The sequence below is a fragment of the Pongo abelii genome, chromosome 2 (assembly GCF_028885655.2).
Source record: "Pongo abelii isolate AG06213 chromosome 2, NHGRI_mPonAbe1-v2.0_pri, whole genome shotgun sequence".
NCBI lineage: Eukaryota > Metazoa > Chordata > Mammalia > Primates > Hominidae > Pongo > Pongo abelii.
Window position 1 is genome coordinate 170,979,069 of NC_085928.1, and position 20,586 is coordinate 170,999,654.

The 20,586-nt window shown below is 34.6% G+C and overlaps 1 protein-coding gene across 3 annotated transcripts in view; it reads left to right on the forward strand.

Annotated features, from left to right (window-relative positions):
- Positions 1-14,590, forward strand: part of NMD3 (NMD3 ribosome export adaptor) — a 31,094-nt gene extending 16,504 nt beyond the window's left edge. For all 3 annotated transcript variants that reach the window (XM_054550449.2, XM_054550448.2, NM_001133839.1), the window contains 9 exon segments: positions 691-769; positions 1,295-1,391; positions 3,614-3,731; positions 5,071-5,216; positions 8,895-9,007; positions 9,811-9,883; positions 12,020-12,126; positions 12,845-12,915; positions 13,374-14,590. In XM_054550449.2, coding sequence (XP_054406424.1) covers positions 691-769; positions 1,295-1,391; positions 3,614-3,731; positions 5,071-5,216; positions 8,895-9,007; positions 9,811-9,883; positions 12,020-12,126; positions 12,845-12,915; positions 13,374-13,504 — 935 coding nt within the window. In that variant the 3' untranslated portion in view covers positions 13,505-14,590.
- The last annotated feature ends 5,996 nt before the right edge of the window (positions 14,591-20,586 follow it).

Here is a 20,586-nt window from a genome sequence, read left to right on the forward strand (position 1 = left end):
TATTTGTTAATTTTTTCTTTTCTTTTCCTAATGGTTTTTGTTTTCTGTATCTCAGATAGTTTCCTGTTATCTTCTTGGTGGATTATTCCATTTATTACATAAGATAACTTTCTTTTTTTTTTTTTTTTTTTTTTTTGAGACGAAGTCTTGCTCTGTCACCCAGGCTGGAGTGCAGTGTTGTGATCTGGGCTCACTGCAACCTCCGCCAACTGGATTCAAGCAATTCTCCTGCCTCAGCCTCCCGAGTAGCTGAGATTTGGCACATGCCACCACGTCCAGCTGATTTTTTGTATTTCTAGTAGAGATGGGGTTTCACCAGGATAGTCTTGATCTGCTGACCTCATGATCCACCCAGCTCAGCCTCCCAAAGTGCTGGGATTACAGGCATGAGCCACCGTGCCCGGCTGTTCATAAACTTTCTTTGTTCTTTGTTTTTCTGTCCCCCTTGGCCTTGAGTTTTATTTTTTCTAGAATTAGAATTATGAGTTTTATTTTCATTTGCTGATTTATTTTGTCTGTCTTTTTGCCAAAGAAGTCTTAAGTGATATCTCTAATCTGTTGTGACTACAATAGAGTTTTCTAATAATTTGATTTTATTTAAAACAGATGTAATTTATAATATAGTCATATTAGTAGAGGAGAATCCTATTTTGCATAATTATTTTCATATGGCTTTTTTTTTTTTTTAAGATGGTCTGGATTTTTATTATTCCTCAAAACAACATGCTCAGAAGATGGTCGAATTTCTTCAGTGTACAGTTCCCTGTAGGTATGTTCTGAACCTTGAATGTGACTAAATCTAAGGACCTGGGAATGGATGTGGATCACATATGTTCTTCAGGCTCAACTTCTCTTTATTTAAAATCGTAGTAGAAATACTTACACAATCAGGAAGCATATGTTGGGTTAACCACCCACTCATAGAGGTGGTAGGACTTGTGCTCCAAAGATTGGGAAGTTTTCATAGCTGGAGTTTATATTGAAAGGTACTGTTAGTGTGAACAAAGACTTGCAGTGGGCATGTGACTTTTAATAATGCTATATAGAAAGTAGATTGGTCTGAGCCAACAGCATGTTCTAGAGGTTTGGTGGAAAAGGTTCAAAATAGTAGGGCTTAGAATGGTGAGGGTTTTGACATTCAAGTGGAGGACAGTAGGTTTTACCAGAGGAGGCATCATGAAGCCATTTTAGACCTTGGACAATGATGGTTTGATTTAATGAAAACTGATATTCCTGAGTCCATACAAGTTAATGATCTTTGTCTTTATATTACTATTAACTTTTTTCTTAATAGATACAAAGCATCACAAAGACTGATCTCTCAAGATATCCATAGTAACACATACAATTACAAAAGCACTTTTTCTGTGGAAATTGTTCCAATATGCAAGGTACTTTTTTTTTTTTTTCATTTAATCCATATCTGTAAAAGAGTACAAGTAATTAATTGGCTTATATGTAATTTGTAGCTCCTGGTTTTCCTCTAGGGTTGGTTAAAAATTTAGAATAAGTTCCTTAAGTGATTTCTAACATATTCAGCTATGTTAAAAGATATATTTTTTTAAAAAAGTCGTGCTTATAATTATGAATTGACATGCGTTTTATTTTGGTGTATTAAAATGAAAAGACCTGGTTACAGTTAATAAAAGTCCATATTCTTTAAAATTTGTGATCCTATGAGCCTATATCAGGTAGTTCAGTGAAACTGAATAAAAGAAATGACATTAAAATCAATATTAGTGAGCCACTTTGTGGAATATGTACAACAAAATTTTGGCAAATTAAAGAATATTGTGATAATGTGAAAATGAGATCATAGAATCATTTTATGATTTTAAAACATAAGCTGAATAAAGCGTTTAAAATGTAGATTATTTCATTTAATTGTACTAAGATAAAACCCTGCTTCAAAAAAAAAATGAATTAAAATTCAATAAATAGTTATTGAGCATCTATAGTATAGAAGGCTGTGTACTGAGGATTGTATAACTGCAGGTCTCTGCCATGTAAGAATTTATATGTCAGTATTAAATCACTAAGAATGATAACTGCCATTATTTATTGTGACCATTCTACATAAAGTTAATCTAGATACTTTAGTGTCTTTCGCCTCGTTCTCATCTCATAATAACTGAGGTAAGCCACATCATTTTGATGATGAGGAAATTGAAGTTTGAGGAGGTTAGACAACTTGCCCAAAGTTACACGATCACAAAATGATGAAGCTAGGATTTGCACCCAGGTCTGTGTCTCTAAAGCTTTAAAACTGCTTTGCTATTTTATAGTATGTACTAGGGATGAAGTGATAGCTTAAAATAGGGTCAGCAAACTTTCTCTGTAAAGAGCCAGATGGTAAATTTTTTAACTTTCAGGTCGTATACTGTCTTTTGCAGCTACTCAGCTTTGCTGTTGTACCAAAGTAGCATGGGTAATATGTAAAGTAATGTCAGGGCCGTGTTCTGGTAAAACTTTATTTACAAAAACAGATGGTGGGTCAGATTTGTCCTGAGGGTGGCATTTTGCCAACCTCTGGTTTAAAACAGTGAATGTTTCCCTGGTACAAAGCTTGAGAAATATGAATTTAGGTGTGAGGGCATATTTAGGCCTTGTGTAACTGAGTTTTACACATGTAAAAATTAACATATGTATTACACTATGTAAAAAAGTGTATTTGTTTATCTTTGGAAACTCATATATTAAAAACCAAGGACTGGATTAAGAGCTGTTATGATTGTGAATAGATAAACCTTAAAATATAACTCAGATCTTTTTTGTATTTGAATTCAGTTTAAAAACAGATAATTACGTTGCTGCTTCATGTCTCCCAATATAAATGTAGACATGTGACTTTTTTGGGCTTAAATCTTTGATTGTATATTGGCACATGTAGCCTTGTAAGAGAAATGTGTTCCTTTGAAGTTTATTTTTAATGGAGATTGAAAGAAGTCACAGGTGGATTTATAGAATCACTCTCCTGCTGATGTTTATAATACTCTGTTTAGAATGTACACTGTATTAACATATAGAGTGATAAGAGGCATTCACACTGCAATAAAATGGAAATAATAGCTTGGTGATTCAGGCCCTGAATATTTTTTTTTTTTGAGAGACAGTTTTGCTCTGTCACCTAGGCTAGAGTGCAGTGGCACCACCTCAACTCACTGAAGCCTCGGCCTCCTGGGCCCAGGCTGTCATTCCACCTCAGCCTCCCAAGTAGCTAGGCCCCCAGGCATGCACCACCACGTTTGGCTAATTAAACAAACAAACAAAATATATATATATATGTATATATATATATGTATATGGAGACAGGGTCTCCATGTATAACTCCTGGGCTCAAGGGATTCTCCCACCTTGTCCTCCCAGATTGCTGGAATTACAGGAGCGAGCCACTGTGCTCAGCCAGGATTTTTTTTTTAAAGCATTTTTATTAAGACAAAATGCCTGTCATACTTAAGGTCTGATTCTTTTCTTTAGTCTCTTTGTTGATTGATAGAATTGAAAATAACGTTTTGGTTGGTCAAGTGCAATTGGATTGGGTGTTTATTGATGAGTGTTTATTGGACTGTTATTTAGGATATGCCTCATTCTAAATGGTAGTTCTTATGCCTAGGATAATGTTGTCTGTCTGTCTCCAAAACTGGCACAAAGCCTGGGAAATATGAACCAGATTTGTGTGTGTATTCGAGTAACCAGTGCCATTCACCTCATTGATCCAAACACCCTACAAGGTAAATTCTGGAAATGATTTGCCTTGACAATTTTGTTCTGTATGACAAACAATAATAATTCGTGTTGTTAATTTTTCAAGAGTTCTTGCTAATATTGTTTTGAAAGGTTAGTTAAAATTTGTGCTATTGTTTAATACAAAACACTGTGGAATTACAAGCTTTGATTAGTTACTCTTGTATTTTTTATTTAAAACAATTCTGTTAACTTTTACATATTTACTGGTTTATTCTATTAATTTTTACTGAAATTGACTTTTTTTTTTTTTTTTTTGAGATGGAGTCTGGCTCTATCGCCCAGGCTGGTGTGCAGTGGCGCAATCTCAGCTCACTGCAATCTCCGCCTCCCAGGTTCAAGCGATTCTCCTGCTGCAGCTTCCCAAATAGCTGGGATTACAGGTGCCCGCCACCACGCCCAGCTAATTTTTGTATTTTTAGTACAGACGGGGTTTCACTGTGTTGGCCAGGCTGGTCTCAAACTCCTGACCTCGTGATCTGCCCGCCTCGGCCTCCCAAGGTGCTGGGATTACAAGCGTGAGCCACCATGTCCAGCCTGAAATTGACTTATTTACCTCATTTAATTTTTGTGACTATTTACTTAAGTCCATTGCCAAAATTTGGTTGTCTAGCAGTTATTTTAAATTTTGGAACTTTTGGCTTTTTGTGACCCATTGGAACATTTAGTTTGTGAATTTTAAGCAATTTTATTACTGTAGATCATTTTTTAACATTGTCTATAGAATAAATTATTTTTTAAAGAAGACCACATTTTGGTAGGTATCTTAGTATTTGGTTTTATCTTCTACTTGATCTTTTTCATGTATTTTCTGTAATATAAGTTTCCTTTATACAAAAAGTGAGTTTATTTTGATATTTTTCTGGAAAGTCATTCATTATCTTTATCAATTAGGATTCATAAGTTAAAGATCTGTTTGCAATATTGGGATAGACATTCTTTACCTGTTTGGTAGAACTAGGCTTTATTTCCCATACACTAAGCAGCTAAGATGACAGATATGTTTCGAAAATAAAGTGCCAGCACATGAAACAGCTATACCACTGATTGGATCTGATCTTATTTAAAAGGCACTTAGCCCTGTGGCATTCTGGTTATAGTAACTATTTAATATATGTTTGACATCTGATATATTTTTCTTGTGCTTTGAGAAGTTTGGGGTTGGTTTATAGGAGTAGTTGATGACCCTAAGGAGTGAGTTGACACTAGTTCTGTTGACCTGCCACTTCCCAGTTGGTATCTACCAGTTTCTTCTTAGTTAATACATTTGATGACTCTGAAATATATAATTTTTCTTATGTTTTTGTGTTCTATCCTTATTTTTAGTTGCAGATATTGATGGGAGCACTTTCTGGAGTCACCCTTTCAATAGTTTATGTCATCCCAAACAGCTAGAGGAGTTTATTGTGATGGAATGCAGCATAGTCCGAGATATAAAACGTGCTGCAGGTGCTGGAATGATATCAAAAAAGGTAAGCTACATCCTGCCTGCCAGTGTATTTTTTTTTCCCTCAGTTATTATTGTTTCAGTCCCTCTTTAAAAAAAAATTTGTTGGTGATTCCACAGTATGGAATACAAACTTAGCACCTCATTAGGAAAAAAATTCTTTTTTTGTGTGTGTTTTTAATATGTGGTCATTGTGGAAATTATTAGACTGTTAAGTTAATTTATTCTCTTTTGTGTAGGAAAAATCTTTTAAATGTTTACTCCATTATATTTAAAAAAGGCATTTCTTTGCTTTATTTTTATAGAGGAGGACCTTTATTTTTGTAGTGGTTATCTTGACTTTTAAAAAGTCATCACCAAATACTAAATACTTCAGTGTGCATCTCTCACACATGGGAATATTTTTCTACATAATGAAAATGTTGTTACCATACCTATAAAACATATAGTCTACACAGTATTCTGCTCTTATCCATGGGGATACATTCAAGACCCCCAGTGGATTTTTGAAACAACTGACAATAGTACCAACCTCTATGTATATTGTTTATTCCTATACATACATACCTATGATAAAGTTTAATTTATAAATTAGGCAAAGTAAGAGATTAACAGTAATTAATAATAAAATAGACCAATTATAAGAATATACTGTAATAAAAGTTGTGTGAATGTAGTCTCTTTCTCGAAGTTATCTAATTCTACTCTACCAACCTGTTTTTGGATAGCGATTAACTGTGGGCAGATGAAACCTTTGAAAGGGAAACTGTGGATAAGGGGGGATTTCTGTGTTCAGATTTCCTCATTTGTCCCAAAAGTGTCTTTTATGCCTTGTTCAAACAGGTATTCAATTGGAGACCACTCATTAAATGGGAATATTATACCTTTTTAGTCTTTTATTTAATAATAGTCCCCTTCTTTTTTCTTTTATTGGTTATGATACCAACTTCCTTAGACAACTAGTGCATTTATCTTGTAGAATACTCCACTTTCTAAATCTATCTAATTGTTTCCTCATGATGCCATTTAACTAGCTTCTTAATTCGTTGTGTTTCTCTAAACTGGAAAGTTGATCTAAAGGTTTGGTTACGTTTAGGTTAAATTTTTCTTGCCAGAATATTTCAGAGATGATGCCGTATACTTTTTATGATATCAAGAGACAAGTAATGTCTGACTGTTTCACTTGTTAACATAGTGATAGTCAGATTCCTCCCCTGTAATGTTATGATTTTTTTTCCTTTTGACCAGCAAGCAATCTGTGGCTTAATACTATAATAATATGCAAGTATTGAGTTCCTGTTATCTCTTTTTTTTCTGGCTTTAGCATCTGTTGATAATTCTTGCCCATAAATTAATTATTTTATTCAGGATTACAAAATGGTGAATTTTCTATTTCTAGTCTACATTTATTAGCTGTCATTCTTAAAGAAGAGCTTTTCATTATTAACTAGGGGCTATGTAGCTCTCCTGAAATGCTCGCCTGCATACATTCTTTTAATTAATTAATTAATTAATTTTAGACATGATCTTGCCATGTTGTTTGGGCTGGAGTGCGGTGTGGCTTCATAGCTCACTGCAGCCTCAAACTCCTGGGCTCAAGTGATCCTCCTGCCTCAGCCTCTTGAGTAGCTGGGACCACAAGTATGTGCCACCATGCCCAGCTAATTTTTTTATTTCTTTGTAGAGATGGGGGTCTCCATGTTACTCAGGCTGGTCTCGAACTCCTGAGCTGAAACAATGCTCCTGCCTTGCCTCCCAAAGTGTTGGGATTACAGGTGTGAGCCACCTCCCCTGGCCTATGCATAAATTATTAATTCTTTTAGCAAATACTTTTAGAGTAAAGAGTTGATCTAGGAATCATTTCCAGTGGTGAAAATTAGCTTACATGTACAGGTGGTGTCTCTCTTTGTGATTATCATTATGATCTCATGAAGTATAAGTATTATATATTTACTGTATTTTCTTTTGTTTTCTTCTCTCCTCCTCTGCCTTCATCTTTTCTTTTCCTTTTTTTTTTTTTTAAAAGAGACAAGGTCTCACTCTGTCTCTCAGAGCTGGAGTTCAATGGTATGATCATAGGTCACTGGAACCTTGAGGTTGTGTGCTCCAGTGATCTTACCACCTCAGCATGCTGCCACACCTGTCTAATTTCTATTTTTTAATTTTTTGTAAAGTCAATCTCACTGTTTTTTCAGGCTGGTCTCAAACGATCCTACTGCCTTCCTTATAGGAATGAGCATGAGCGCCTGCCCTTTCTTTTTAAATCCTCATATTGCCCCAAATTTATTCAATGGGAGCCCCTTCAGAATGGTTCCTATGTTGTTTTGACGTGACTTTCCTAGTCTTTGAAAGCATCCTTGATTTCTGGCGCAACACAGCATTCAGGTGTTCCAGAATCACATGTATAGTTTATAACCCATATCTGAAATCAAATGTTTCTTCAAAGATGAAAATCTGGCTTCTTTTACTGTGAAATAGTATCTAGAGACTCCCAGGGTACCCTTTTGTGTGTGTGTGTGTGTGTGTGTGTGTGTGTGTGTATGTGTGTGTGTGCGTGCTAATAATGCTTCTTGAGACAAAAATAACTTGTGATAATTTGGGAAAAATCAATGGAAATGGAAGACAGATGACTTTCTACATTTTATTTAAAAATTAAGGTAATGTACTTAGGGCAAACTTTTCATTTATAATAAATGTAGAGTACCGCTTCCCCTCAGGCAGATATAAAACCAGATACTATATTTTCTTGTTTTTTAAAAAATAGCTAGAAGAGGTTAATAAATTTCTTACAAGCAGAAGAAGTCTAATAGCTAGAAAGTAAATCCTTTTTAAATAAAATGTAGTCTCCCTGTTAATTGACTTTGCTTTTGCAGTTCTTAAGTTTGAGACTTGTCTTTTATTTCAGTTTCTCCTTCTGCTCTATTTCTTTTCATTTTTTTCATTTCTTTTTCTTTGACCAACTGCAATAAGAAACACTTGATTCTTTTCATAACTTTATTTTGAGATTCCTTAATATTATTTATAACTCTTAGTATTTTGCTCTTGATCTCACTTCAGTTGGTCTGTCTTTGTTGTTAAAGGTGTTGGCATGTTGGAAAGGGAATTAATAGTTTTCTAGTTTAAAAATTGGCATGTTGTTTCTGCTATATATAGATATTATATATATATATGAATGATTATACTCTACACTAGTAGATACTTTAAAAATTAATTTGATAAAGATTTGGCATCTCTAGTGGTTTACTACTAGGATTTCTAGGCTGTTTTGTCTGAACTGTGATTTTCTGAACCCTTGTGTCAGGCAAGAGTTTGCTTGGAATGCTTTCTTGCTTTAAGATTCCCCTACCTTTTCAGTTATTTTGTTCACTCTGCCTATGTTGGCCCATCTTCCTGTGAAAACATTTCTTTTGAAAATTCTACATATATATATTTTTAGGGACATTGTTAATGTTTTATAAAAGTCTTGAATAAAATCTTAGAAAAAGTCAATGATTTATTTTTATGAATTGCTTGTGAGTCTTTCTATACTCATGATTCAGTAATTTGTTAATTTTTACAGTGTTTCATGTATCAGAAAAATAAAAAAAATTTTCCGTCTTTAAAAATTAGAAAACCAAAAATCAATATTGTATTTAACTTTTCTCTGAGATGCTTTTAGAGTTATGTTTAGATTATTGAAGAATATGTTTTCTTTCCTCTTAAGCATACCCTTGGGGAAGTCTGGGTACAGAAGACATCTGAAATGAATACAGATAAACAGTATTTTTGTCGTACTCATTTGGGACATCTTCTAAATCCCGGAGACCTGGTGTTAGGGTTTGTATTATTTCATATTTTAAACTGCCAATTAGGATTGTAAATTTTCTTTGGGAACCAGCAAAACTACCTAAAATACTAACATTGTTTATTCTAAAAAGATCGAAGGGTTCTTAGGAGCCTTATAACTCATTTTATTGTTGATAACTAAATTAAACTGGGTTGGACAGAAGCCCATAGTTACTCCATTTTGGTTATAATCTTAAAGAGTAATTTGTCGTAAGATTTTGTTAATTGAACCTTGAAGTTATGTGGTTGTATCCGTATTTAGAACTGCATTTGCAGATTGGGTCGTTTTTTATTGTGCAGTTGCTACTGCTCAGATAACTCACTTTTAAGATATGACAACTATATATATACAAAGGGCTTGTAAAGGCATAGATCAGTTCTTTCTGAATCAGAGCTTATCAGTGAGTGTGATTAAACCCTCAAATATTACTTTTGCTTTTAGGATTTCAGTTTCTTTTACTAGAGAATGAGGTTTTTTGTTTTGTTTTGTTTAAAATAAACTAGAAGGAAGCTTCTAATTGAATTCTAAAGTTGGACTGTTATGTAAGTCTGTTTTGCTTTTACAAATGTATGGCAAGGTGGACAATAATTGATTATAAGTGAAACTCAGAATTCCTTATTGTCTTTACCAGCATCTACAGAAGCATGTTCATTGTGTAATAAATGACAGAACTTTTTAAGTGGGAAGCATATTAAATGTTTGATTTTTAGGAAGTTTTAGGTGATATCCATAAAATAAAAAGTTACACACGAAGGGTAAATGGTCACTAAGTTTTTCATTGTTTACATTTCAGGTTTGATTTGGCCAACTGTAACTTAAATGATGAGCATGTCAACAAAATGAACTCAGATAGAGTTCCAGATGTGGTAAGGCTTTAGATTTTTCCCTTTTTTCCTGTGTTAAAGAGGGTGAATATAACTCTTAGGGGTAAGAGGTAGGAGTTCACACTTTTGAAAATAACCAATCAATTTAGAGATTTCTGAAACTGCAGATAAGGTATAATAGCAAGTCTTCATTTTGTTTTTTTTTTTTTTTAAAGAAACAGGAGGCTGGGTGCAGTGGCTCAAGCCTGTAATCCCAGCACTTTGGGAGGCCTAGGCAGGTGGATCACCTGAGGTCAGGAGTTCGAGACCAGCCTGACCAACATGGAGAAACCTTGTCTCTATTAAAAATACAAAAAAATTAGCCAGGCGTGGTGGTGCATGCTTGTAATCCCAGCTACTCGGGAGGCTGAGGCAGGACAATTGCCTGAACCCAGGAGTTGGAGGTTGTGGTAAGCTGAGATCGCACTGTTGCACTCCAGCCTGGGCAACAAGAACAAAACTCGGTCTCAAAAAAAAAAAAAGAAACGGGAGTCTTGCTTTATTGCCCAGTCTTGTGTGCAGTGTCATGATCACTCACTGCACCTCAAAATTCTGAGCTCGAGTAATCCTCCCACCTCAGCCTCCTGAGTAGCTGAGACTACAGGCACATGCCACCACTCCCAGCTAATGTTTAAAACACGTTTTGTAGAGACGGGGTCTTGTTATGTTGCTCAGGCTGGTCTCGAACTCCTGGCTTCAAGTGATCCTCCCACCTCAGCCTCTCAAGTAGCTGGGATTACAGGTGTCACCTATCATGCCTGGCTTCATTTTAAATAATTTTTCTTGGTGGGGTAAATCCAAGATTTATTGTGATTTTTTGTTTCTTTTCTAATCACATTTTCATTCTCGATCAAAATACCTGTTATTATCTGTAGAGCAAAAATAAATTTAGCCAGGTGCGGTGGCTCACTCCTGTAATCCTAGCACTTTGGGAGGCTGAGGTGGGCGGATTGCTGGAGCTCAGGAGTTCGAGACCAGCCTGGAAAACACAGTGAAACCCCATCTTTACTAAAATACAAAAAATTAGCCAGGCGTGGTGGCATGCACCTGTAGTCCCAGCTACTTAGGAGGCTGAGGCAGGAGAATTGCTTGAACCTGGGAAGTAGAGGTTGCAGTGAGCCAAGATCATGCCACTGCATTCCAGCCTGGGTGACAGAGCGAGATTCCGTCTCCTAAAGATAAATAAATAAATTTGCAGCTAAAAGTGATGACATTTAGCATTTATTCGGGTTCATTTTTATGAGGCTCACTTCGTTTCACATACATTGTTCAGTTAAGAAGGCATTTAGAGTTAAGGCTGTTATTCAAAGCTGAATAAAATATCAGTGAAAAATAATCTTCACAGTATCAAGCCTTGGAAAAAAACTATTAATTCTGAAAAATCTGTTAAGTTCTAACATGATGAGGTTAAGAATCATGAGAAGCAGTGAATGAAATTAGTGTGAAAGACCCTGTCTTCTATACTTGCTTAATCTTTTAGAATAAACATTGATTTCTTTAGCAGTGAGCAAAAAATATAGAGCCATGACAAATCAAGGACTCCGACCACCTGCCCAGTTGTGCTTTTATTAGTTGATAAATTAGGAATAACAGCGTGGTTGGAGTGTAAGTCTAAATAGGTATTTCTAACAAGGTCATAAGAGGAGAGCATGGCAATCTTACAAGATTTTGTATTTTGTAAAATTATTTTCATTCTATAATTTATTAAACAAGCATTCTAAGATATATTGTTGTGAAAGTTATATATAGTTCTGTAAATGCTTATTGGTGGGAATAAGAGAAAGAAAAAGTATCTACTTGTGATATTCAGAATGATTTATATGAATGGTAGCTGAAAACTGAAGTTTGAGTTAAAAGAAAACTACAGTTTTTGTTATTAAGGAAAACAGTATTCAGTCACTGAAAAATTTTAGTAAATTTTAACAATTATACAAATGACGCTTGAATCCATTCTCATAAGAAGTTAAATACATGGAGAAAAATTTTAAAAGTCCTTTTGACACAGTCTCTCCATCCCTTCTCCTTTCTCCTAAGGTGTAACCAGTGTCATTAGTTTGGTCATTTTTTAGCTTTATTGAATTTTGTGGCTTCACTGTATAGTTCCCATTCTTTGTAACTTTACAAATATTTATCTTGCAGGTATTAATCAAGAAGAGCTATGACCGGACCAAACGTCAGCGTCGTAGAAACTGGAAACTGAAAGAGCTTGCAAGAGAGAGAGAAAACATGGATACAGATGATGAAAGGTCTCACTTTTCTTTAAATCTCTTATGTTGTGTCAGAGGAAATCTTTATGATAAATACTTTTTATGTTGTAAAGAAATAGGCATCACACAATTGATCCTTGCACTCAATTATAATCTTGGATTCTTATCAAGGTATTAATGGAATCAGTATAAGATGATGTAAAGACATTTAACACAGATTTAGTAATTATTTCCTGGTTTATGACCTAATAATTGTAGTGTTAATGTAAACAATTCATTTGAAAAGTTAAAATATAGTCATACTTTGCTTAACAATGGGCATACCTTCTGGGAAATGCATCATTAGGTGATTTTGTTGTGTGAGCATCATACAGTATGTGGCACATGACTTTATAATAAATAATTACATTATGAATATCACAAATAGCAGATGGGTACTTATGGCTTGCTCATCACAAATAGCAGATGAGTACTTACGGCTGTTGCTCATTGATGCCAAGTGTGTTATTTCTCAAATAATTTAAGCAGAAATGAAGACAATGTTCTAAAACAGTTTATTGGATGATTCAAAAAGTGGCTTTAATGATGGTGAAGACGCCGATGTCTAAAAAGACTGAGAGTTTATATAAAATTGTTTCATGAAATGTGAGTGGGAAACAGCAGTATGTTTACATAGTCCTTAAAATGAAAAGTCCTTAAATGAAGAAAATATAACTGTGTATTTTTGGTGATTAAATATTTAAATGTTTATTTAAAGGCAATACCAAGATTTTCTTGAAGATCTTGAAGAAGATGAGGCAATTAGAAAAAATGTCAACATTTACAGAGGTTGGTGTTCTAGGAGTGTTTTAAGTCATTTGTTCTGTATGTAAGTATAGTTCCTAGTATGAATATTTTGGTATCTTAAGCTTTGATTCTCATAAATGTCTTTAATTGTTTTTTCAACTACTCTAGTCACACTTCTCCAAAAAAACTTGCAAAACAATAAATAAAACTTAACAAAATACTGTTTTGTATATTACAGCTAATATTATTTTCACTCTAGCTTGATCCCTTAAATTGCTCACTCCTATAGTGGTGGAAGTATATTCATACAGTTACTCAGTTCATTTGTTCAGTGAATATAATTTGAATGACTGCTGTAAGAGACAAGAGCTTCTGATACAATGTAGTTACATAATAATAATGATAAAGAAGGTAGATATTTGTATATTTTCAAATATACTTAATACTTTGTATACATATAAATACTTTGTATTTATTTTATTCTCTTTGTATTTTTTTAGATTCAGCCATCCCTGTGGAAAGTGACACAGATGATGAAGGAGCACCTCGAATTAGTCTGGCTGAGATGCTTGAAGACCTTCATATTTCCCAAGATGCCACTGGTGAAGAAGGTGCATCAATGATGACATAATGAGATGTTGTAGACTGTTTACACATACATGGGCTTAAGAAGTTGGACAGAATTACCTTAAGTGTCTCTACTATCTATGCCTCCAGATTTCAAGAGGAGAAATTTTGTTTTAAACCTGAATAAACATGTTGTTTTGAGTGCTCACTCAAACCACTAAAAAAGATGGATAGCTTTGAAGTTAGATAAGAAAAGATTATGGAGAATGTAATTATTATTGATATTTAGGCTATTTTACATGTGGAATTTTATCACTGTGCTTTTTATATGAAGCACTGTATTATTTTCACATAGTATAGTACTCTGGATGTAAAAGCTCAAAAATTGTGATTCCTTGAACGTTCACTAAATCTTAAAGCAAAAACACATTTTTACATTATTTTTACGTTATTTTAGTGAAAGACCGTATTAAGAAGCATTTTTAATATTGTTACATACTTTGATCCACTTTACATCATTTTTATGTTCTTGAGGTAGGGAAATTAGGGTTCAGTTTATCACTGGACATTCAGGAGGCAAGTCAATCTTTTTTATTTCCTTGTAAAATTAACTCTTCAAAAGCTGTTAAACAGAGAGTTATCTTAATTTTTATTGCAGTAGGAGGAAATATATTTAAAATATTTGTAGATTTATAGCAAATAGAGACTCGTTATTTAAAGGTTAAATAACAATTTGTTCTTTTGTTGTTTTTGCCAGTTTAGGGCAGTAGCTGTTTTTGTCATAAATATCTTCCTACCACATCGAAAATGCTGCTTTTAAAATTTTTGTTTATAAATTGAGAAGGAATTTTCTGTCTATAAGTTTCTGTCGTTGAACACATCACCATCAAAAAGAATATTAGAATCCAGCATGAAGATAATGGCTAATAAAAATGAGGTACATACTTTATAAAACCATTAATCAGATTTGAATGAGGAATGCTTTCCACATCCTTGAAAGAAAAACTGTGGCTTACGTTTTGAAGTATTCTGAGAATGAAGTATTAAGATCCAATTTCTATAAGCAAGATCAGACTTATTAAGCATGCTGCAAGTAAGAGCTAATTCATTCATTCTATGTGTGCCACTAAATAAAGAGATTGAGCAAGTGCCACTGTGTGGAACATTTTTCTTTTTTTAATATTGGACTTTCCAATTTCGAAATTATGAATAAAGGCCTAAATTTTCTATAGTGGCTTCTTTTCTGTCTGCATATTTTGTTAAAATTGTGGATCTAAAAGCCATATCCTGTCTTTGGTGGTGGCCTAGTAGGAATGGCTTGTCCTAGTTCTTCAAAGGTAAGATTGACCAAAGCAAGTTCTCATTGGTGGTCTGTGTTTACATCTTCTGTGTCAAGATATTTTAAAGCATGAAAATAAAGCCATTCTTGCCCTTTTTTGTGTGTTTGAAATGGTTGCATCGGTGTCATATTTACATGAGAAAGTATAAATTTTCCAAAGTAGAATTGTTAATGTTATTTAAGTACTTTTATAATCTTACCACTGAAAAATATAGTTTCCCACTAACCTTATATAGTCTTATTTATTTAGTCTTACTCATTTTGATGCTCTATTAAGTATTGAAACTTCTTGGTTGAAAGGCTGTGACAGGCAAACGAATGTAGCTAAGAGAAAAGCTGTCATCCAGGAGCTTGCACAAAGTTAAATAACCTTGATAAATCTACCATACTATAGTAAGGTTCCCATACTCAAGAGTCTTGTGGGTCCCCCAGTATTCTTAATCATGTCCCAAAGTTGTTATGGCTTCGGAAGGCTGGTATTATTCAAATGCACAAGAACATGATTTATAACCAATTTATAAATACAACTAATTTACAAGTCAGTATGATCATTATTTTTTTGTAGCCAAATCTGCACTTGAAGCTGCTGATTTAGAGTCAAAAGTCACTGAGGGGCCAAGTGTGGTGGTTCACGCCTGTAATCCCAGCACTTTGGGAGGCTAAGGAGGGCAGATCACTTCAGGCCAGGAGTCCAAGACCAGCCTGGCCAACATAGTGAAACCCTGTCTCTACTAAAAATGCAAAAATTAGCCGGGCGTCGTGGTGCACATGTAGTCCCAGCTACTTGGGACGTTTGAGGCAGGAGAATCACTTGAACCCAGGAGGTGGAGGTTGCAGTGAGTCGAGATCTCGCCAGTGTACTCCAGCCTGGGCAACAGAGTGAGACTCTGTCCCCCCACTCCCCCAATAAAAAAAGTCTGATGAGCAAGAAAAGTTTAGGGGTAGAGTTGCTTGTGTAATTGAGATGTTTAACAGCATGAAGCTAATTCCTTGCCATAGTAGAACCCAGAAGCTCTGGGCTGTGTGCCAGGAGATGCCTTCCTGGTCAGTACTTAGTACCAGAGTTTTCCCTAGATTCTTTAATTTTAGTAAATGTGCTCACATTGAGTCAATCCTTACATAACTGGGTATGTTATTTCCAGCCCAAGGAATGTTTATTTTTAAAAATATTTTTGATTATCCATAATTTTACAAAATGTTGCAAGTATTCCCGGATACCATTTACCTAGATTTGCCAGATGTAAACAATTTGCCTCATTTGCTTTCTTTCCCCTTCTCACTAATAATTTTTTCCTCAACATTTAAGAGTAAAATGCAGACATGGTGCTTCTTTATCCTCTAAATATTTCAGCATTCCTCCCACCCAAAAAACAAGGAATTCTCGAATCATAGTGTAGTGATCACTATCAGAAAATTAACATTGACACAAAACTGTTATCTAATTGATAGGCCATATTAAGATGTTGTCAGTAATCTCAATAAAGTCATTCATAAAAATAGTAAATCTAAGATTCTGTGTTGTATTAGGTTCTCATATCTCTTCAGTCTTCTTTAATCTGGACTAGTTCTGAGTGTAATGTTTTATGTAATTGACATTTTTGAAGAGTCCAAGCCAGTTGTTTTGTAGAGTGACCTCAATTTGGGTTTGTCTGATGTTTTCTCAAGATTAATTTTAGGTTATGTCCTTTTGGCAGGACTATGCCAGGAGTGATGCCAAATTCTCAATGCATAGTATCAGGAAGCGTGTGCTGTTGATTAGTCCAGATGTTCCCAAACTTGGTTATTTGTTGATTTTCTGTTGTAAGGAAGAGCTATCTCTTTTTTCATGTCTTTGCTTATTCAGTTGTTTTTCATGTCTTTGTGGACTCTTGAATTTTTACTTTACTACAATGGGATCTAGCCCTTTGCAATAGTTATTTTTACTTGATTTTTTAAAAATTTATTTTCAGTGTACAGTGAAATTTCTCTTTGATGTACAGATCTATGACTTTTAACACATAGATCATGTAATTACCACAGTCCAATTATAGAACAGTTCTACCACATCCACCCCCAAAAAATTCCATGTTTTTTTTTTGTTTGTTTTGTTTTCAAATCCTCCCATCCTTAACCCCTGGCAACTTCTGATCTGTTTTCTAACTTCATAGTTTGCTTTTTCCAAAATATATAAATGAAATCATACGGTATGTAGCCTTTTAAGTCTGGTTTCTTTCAGTCAGCATGGTGCACTTGAGATTCATCTAAGGTGTTGTGTAAATCAAAGTGGCTTCCTTTTTGTTACTGAGTAATGCATTATCAATATCACAGTTTATTCATTCCTATGTTGAGGTATGTTTGAGTTTCTAGTATTTGCTGATTAGTAGTAAAGCTGCTATGAACATTTCTGTACAGGTTTTTATTTTACTTGGGTAAATAACCAGGAGTGAGATTGTTGCATCCTATATTTAACTTTGTAAAAACCTGTCAAACTGTTTTCCAAAGTGGCTTCTGCCATTGTGCTTTCCCACCAGCAGTGTATGAGATTTTCACTTACTCTGCATCCTTGTCATATTTTGATATTGTCAGTTTAAAAAAGCCATCCAGATGGGTGGATGGTGGTGTCTTTTTGTGATTTTAATTTGCCTTTCCCTAATGGCTAATAATACTGAACATCTTTTCATGTGCTTATTTGTTATCTATATCTTTTTATCAGTAAAATGGCTGTTCACATCTTTCATCTATTTTTAAGAATTGGGTTGTCTTTTAGTTGGGGTTGCTATAACAGAATACCATAGACTAGGTAGCCGAATAAAAAAGCAAACCTTCTTTTCACAGTTCTGGAGGCTAGGAAGTCAGATCAGGGTGCTAGCTAGCATGGTCAGATTCTGGTGAGAGCCCTCTTCCTGGTTTGCACATACATGGCTGTCTTCTTGTCATCTTCTCACATAGTAGAGCGAGAGCTCTCCAGTATCTCTTATCTCTTCATAAGAGCACTCATCCCATCAATAAGGGCTCCACTTATGACCTAATTACCTCTTAAATGACCCACCTCCTAATGCCATCACATTAGGGATTAGGGTGTCAACAGATGAATTTTGGGGCACCATAAACATCCAGTCCATAGCAGATTTGTTGTTTTCTTGTTTTTTATTTTGATGTTCATATTGTTCCAGACTTGGCCAGTGGGTACCCCTCCAAGCTGGGGCTTACGTCCTTTTGACAGGTGCTTCTCTGTATTTGATCTTGTTCTTATGCTGATATAACTTTTTGGGCAGGATTTGAATTTTTCTTGTTCAGGCCCCACATATAATCTACTCTTAGCTTGTTTTGTATCATGAGGAACCAATGTACTTAAAAATAGGGCAGTGTGAGTTGAGTCATCTGTGATTTAAGGAATCATGAAATGGCTTCATAAAAAAACACTGATGTCAGTGTTACGCATTCTCAGCTTATCAGTTCTGTCACATGTTGAAATAACTTGATGACAGCAAGAAATCAGTCTAGGTATCTCTGTACTTCAAAATAATGTGATAAGAAAATTGAATTTTAGTTAATTGACTTGATACATTTTGAAAACTGTTATTGTCTAGGGAAGAGACATGATTCAGGGTGACAAAACAAGATCTGTAGTAATTAAAGGTTATTTTGGAATAGGTTGGGCAGCCACTTTGTTTCTGTAGCAATGTTGCTTCTATTGTTTTATCTGATGGCAGTTTTATTTTGTTTTTGTTGGAGTCAGCACTGCAGTGGTGCCTGTCACACATTTTCCTTCTGACACAGTTTCATGTAAATATGGTCTTTATCACCTGCTTCGCAGCATTTTTGTGAAGTACTTTAAGGTAAAATATGTACTAGAACTAGTTTATTAAGTGCTAGACCATTCTTGGGAGCTATATGATGGAAATGAAAACGTTTTGGAATCAGCTTACCTGTCACTTATTAGCTATATGACTTAAACTTTCTGAACACCTGTTTCTTCAGTTTGTTAAAAGGACATAATACTGTTCACTACATAGAGGATTGCTAAAATTCTTAGCATAGTCAGTATGCAACAAATTGTAATTCAATAGTATCTGCTTTCAAAATTTATAAACAGTTTTAGTGTTTAGTATTTAAACAAGTTGAAAAATGACTTGTTTCTTGTTGCATTTTGTATGCCTACACTTTTTAGAGCAGCATAGAGTCATAGAGTTTGTTCTAGAAAATTCATATGGTATAGGGAACCATAAAGACAAATGTAGAAATTACCCATAATCCTACCACAGGGATTCACTGTTAACATTTTGTCATTGTTAACATTTTGATATTTTTCTTTTTTAATACGCTTTATTTTCTATTTAGTTTTACACTTAACAGAAAAATTAAGAAAACACTACAGGGAGTTCCCATATACTCCATACCCAGTTTTCCCTATTAACATTTTATATCAGTATGATATAAAATATAATTATATGCTTGTTATAATGAGCCAATATTGATACATTATTACTAACTAAAGTCCATGTATTTAGAGTTCTTAGTTATTATCTAATTTTCTTTTCCAGGGCCCCATCCAGGGTACCACATTGCATTTAGTTGTCATGTTTCCTTATGCTCCTCTTGGTAGTGGCAGTTTCTCAGATTTCCTTTGTTTTTGATGATCTTAACAGTTTTGAGGAATACTGCTCAGTTATTTTATAGGATGCCCTGCTATTGGAATTTGTCTGATGTTTTTCTCATGATAAGACTAGGGTTATAGGTTATTGGGAGAAAAACCGCGGAGGCAAAGTGCCATTTTCATGACATAATTTCAATGGTGCTTACTATCAATATGATTTCTCACTGTTGATGTTGACCTTGATCACCTGACTGAGGTAGAGTTTGTCAGGTTTCTCCACTGTAAAGTTACTCTTTTTTCCCCCTTTCCTTACTGTACACTTTGGAAGGAAGTCACTGCACAGCCCACGCCTAAGAGGTAGTGAGTTACACTGCCCCTCCTTAAGCATGGGATATCTACATAAATTATTTGGAATTCTCCTGGATGGGAGATTTGTCTCTTTTTAATTTACTAATTATTTTAATCATGTTTAGCCATATGGAGTCATGAATATTTATTTTATACTTGGTGTTATAATCTGATACTATTTTAATTATTTTGTTCGAATTTGTTCTAGCTTTGGCCATTGGGAGCTCTTTCAGTTGTCTCCTTTGGGTGTATGGTCCTTTGACAAACCCCCATCATTGTGTTATGGTGGGTGTGTGTTTGAGCATTTCCTTACATTCTGGTACTATAAGGTGTTACAGTCTCATCTTGTATATTTAATTGCCCTAGAATTGGTCATTTTTTTCAAGGAGCTCTGGTTTTATTATTATTGGAGAATGGTTTTAGAAACCAACATCTAGGTGCTAGGTATGCTTGCTGCTACTGAGGTTGTTTCATTTAGTTCCTCTCAGCTGACAGAGTAAAAAAATGCTGTTTTACTAACCTATGTATTTATATATATTTATAAATACTTCTATATGTACCAAATATATCTACATTAAAGTACACATGAAGTTATACTGATGTCTCCAATTATAATTAATTACTGCATGGGTCAGTCTAGCTTCCTGTCCTTGTTTATCTGTGAACTACCATTCCAACAGTGTAAAACCTGATTTCTACCATCTGCCATCCATTTACTTAATTATTACATTCCAGTACACAATTATAGTAGTACAAGAATTATTAACCTGCATCCTGTAAAAAATTATTAACTACAGTAAATGTTTTATGTGCAGTTCCCTTTTGCCCTTAGTCTTTCAGACTGTACTCATTTCCAGAGTTATTTCGGTCAGCACCTTTTCCC